General features: G+C 42.4%; 1 protein-coding gene across 1 annotated transcript in view; it reads left to right on the top strand.

The window, feature by feature from the left end:
- Window positions 1-3,068, top strand: part of LOC106013705 (protein PIF-like) — a 12,749-nt gene that overhangs the window by 2,069 nt on the left and 7,612 nt on the right. Inside the window, exons 2-5 of the mRNA XM_013090142.1 lie at window positions 89-162; window positions 828-948; window positions 1,612-1,824; window positions 2,530-2,670. Coding sequence (XP_012945596.1) covers window positions 89-162; window positions 828-948; window positions 1,612-1,824; window positions 2,530-2,670 — 549 coding nt within the window. The remainder of the gene's footprint in view (window positions 1-88; window positions 163-827; window positions 949-1,611; window positions 1,825-2,529; window positions 2,671-3,068) is intronic.

Raw genomic sequence — 3,068 nt, 5'->3', positions numbered from 1 at the left:
CACACACACACACGCACACACACACACACACACACACGCACACACACAAACACATATCACCTGTAACTCCTTCACTCTCCCTTCCCAGTGTGCTCGCTGATCGGCACTCTCAATGGAGTAGGACTTACCAGAGATCCTACGGACCCAGCCAAGTTCCTACAGGTTTGTCTCTGATATCATGACTTGTTCACTTTCGTCTAGCAGTGGTTAAAACAAGATAAAATGAAATCGCCCTGTTTAATCATCTCTGACCTTTAGCGTACGGGTTTAAAAATTGGATGACCAACAGAATCTAAAAGCCCTTTCATGAATGTTACAGCAAACTAAAATTCGGACACATTTTCTTTTATTCATGTAAGCCTAAAACGGGTAAAAAAATGAAGGTGGATTTACAGCATACTCTGAAAAAAAAAGAATTAACCCCTTCACAGCTACGGCGACGTAAGACTCACGTCTTCTCTGTGTTCTTTGAGTTATCGGTATCGTATATTTTTAGCAACTCTTAAAATTCATTCATTTTTTACTGATTCAGTCCGCTGATAATTTTAACTCTGGACACAAATATAATTTGTGACCGCTTCGTGACCTCACTGGTGCTCTCACAAATAGTAAATAAAGAAAATAGAAATATCTCAATTTTCCCCGGGTCGATCTCTCTTGTGGACGATACGAATAAGCGATTCCCTGTGTTATCCCCCATAATATTATACCCCCATCTGCCCCACCACTCATTTGCCTCCAGAATGCACGGTCCAAGATATTGTAATTGTAATTCAAATCTATGAAAAGAAATGCAGGAGAACGTTCCATAATTTCAACCTTTTCAGTGCTTCCTGAGCGGTTCAGATCTTCAGACAGATTATGCTGTGGAGAGTAAGTTCTGCAGGTTCGGCACCTTGTGGGATGACGACATTGGAACGTGTGTAAATCCTTTCGCAGTGGGAAGCGGTAAGTCATGCACTGATAGTTATCTATCCACTGCCACCTCCTTGTCCTCTTCCTCCTCCTCCCTACATATCCCCCTTCTCCTCTTACTCAACGCAACAAATTATACTACTTTTACTTTTTCTCATTCCCTTTTCTCCTCCTCACACATTTTCATCCTTGTCACACACTAGAGCATTCATCCTTCAATCAGTTTCACCCTTCTGTCACACTGTCATCGTCCTCCTCCAAGACATGAATCCTTCGTTAAGTTTCATCTTCCCAGCACAACATTTTCACTAGCCAGTCACAATTCCACTCTCCTCCCACACCTTCGCTTCCCACCCCTTCCACCCTGTTAAATACATGTACAGGCTTTGCCCCACCAACTCTCACTATCCCCATTAATCATCGTTTATCTTATAACTTACAACCCCTTGTATGTTACTCTCAAGTAACACCTACAATCTTCTACACTTATAATTATCTATCACCTTTCTGTGTTGCTAATACCTTAAAACTCCCCCCACCCCCCCCCAAAAAAAAGAAAACCAAACAAACAAACAAAAAATCCCAACAAATTTTAAAATTAAAGTTAAAAAAATAATTTAAGAAAAACAGGAAAAAAAATCAAACAATAAAACAATTAAAAAATTCAACAAAACCATTTTAAATCCAACTCTCCAGACCCATGTAGGAGCGGTACCCCCGGCGACGAGCGAGACTACGGGATCCAGTGTAACGCCTACTGGCAGTGTGCAGGTGGGGGAGGGGGAGGCGTGGTGGGCTCCAACGCCCTGTGCTGCCCCACTGGCCAGGCCTACGTCACAGGGGTCGGGTGTGTGGCCGACGCCAGCTGTACAGACCAGTGTCCTCCCACGTCGGCGGCCAGCTTCCCTGGTGGGTTGGTTTTTTTGTCGTTGTTGTTGTTGTTGTTGATGATGATGATGATGATGATGATGATGATGATGATGATGATGATGATGATGTACATTTTGTTGTTCTTGTTGTTGCTGCTTGTTGTTGTTTTTGTTGTTGTCGATGTTGTTGTTGTTGTTGTTGTTGTTGCTACTGCTACTGTTGTTGTGTTCTTTTGTTGTTGTAGTTTATATTATAGTTGTAATATTGTTGTCAGTCGGCAAGGCACCGAATAACGATGATGAAAAATAACGACCTACTTGACTCATGCTATGTCCTTTTTCAAGGCAATACCTTTTCTCCCCTGTCCCCTCTGACATTCTCGGGAGATTTATTGAAAGAAAGTGCAAAAAAGAAAACATTTTGAATTCATTCGAACCTCAGGCTTTGAAAAAGCATAATCACGATTGTAACTTACTGTGCGTTCTATTGGAGCGGACGTTTCGGTTTGGAGTACTTAAAAATATATTGAGGAAATAAGCTGGGAGAGGGGTGGGATGATGGCCGAAGTGTGTTGTTGGATGACACTGGTTGATGAAAGGGCGAAGCACAATTGGAGTGGAAAAACGGTGGAATGATGGAGAAATAAAGTCACCTCACACCCCCTCACACTCCAGACCATCGCCCTCCCCACTCACCTCTCACTTCCCCCTCCCCCCTCCCCCTCACTGTTCCTATTCCCCCCAGTATTCTGCCCGTACGCTGTGTCTCCCCTGGGGCCGGAGTACTACCGTGTCCACACATCAAGCTTCATCATTGACAAGGCCTGTCCTACTGGCTTGACCTTTGACTTTGAGTTCTGCTTCTGCAACGGAACGGCCACAGACGGTAAGGTCGTCTGTAATGGGGTCAAGGTTGTTCCTTGTTCATTACCAAGGGGGGTGGTATGCGTCGTCGGCGAATTGTTAAAACCAAGCCAATGAGCAACATTTTACGGTAGCTAATAAGGAAACACTCTTTTTCAAAATGAAATTTATTCTTACATTGTGTCATGTCATTTCATCCCTGATTTGAAATTCGACAAAATACATGCGACATAATATACCATAATAATATATTGCGTAGCTGCCAGAAAATAAATAATTTTGAGCTTTGAAAATTTTAACACCTGGCCAACTTAGTGCAGTGGAATGATGAGAACATAATACAAAAACTTACAAATAAGAAAAAAAGAAAAAAGACATTAATAAATAATTTAAAGGGGAAGTAAAACTACGAGCGTGTAA

This window comes from Aplysia californica, unplaced genomic scaffold, assembly GCF_000002075.1.
Source record: "Aplysia californica isolate F4 #8 unplaced genomic scaffold, AplCal3.0 scaffold01153, whole genome shotgun sequence".
Classification (NCBI taxonomy): Eukaryota; Metazoa; Mollusca; class Gastropoda; order Aplysiida; family Aplysiidae; genus Aplysia; species Aplysia californica.
The sequence above is the reverse complement of the archived record's forward strand: the minus strand, read 5'-3'. Positions and strand labels throughout refer to the sequence as shown.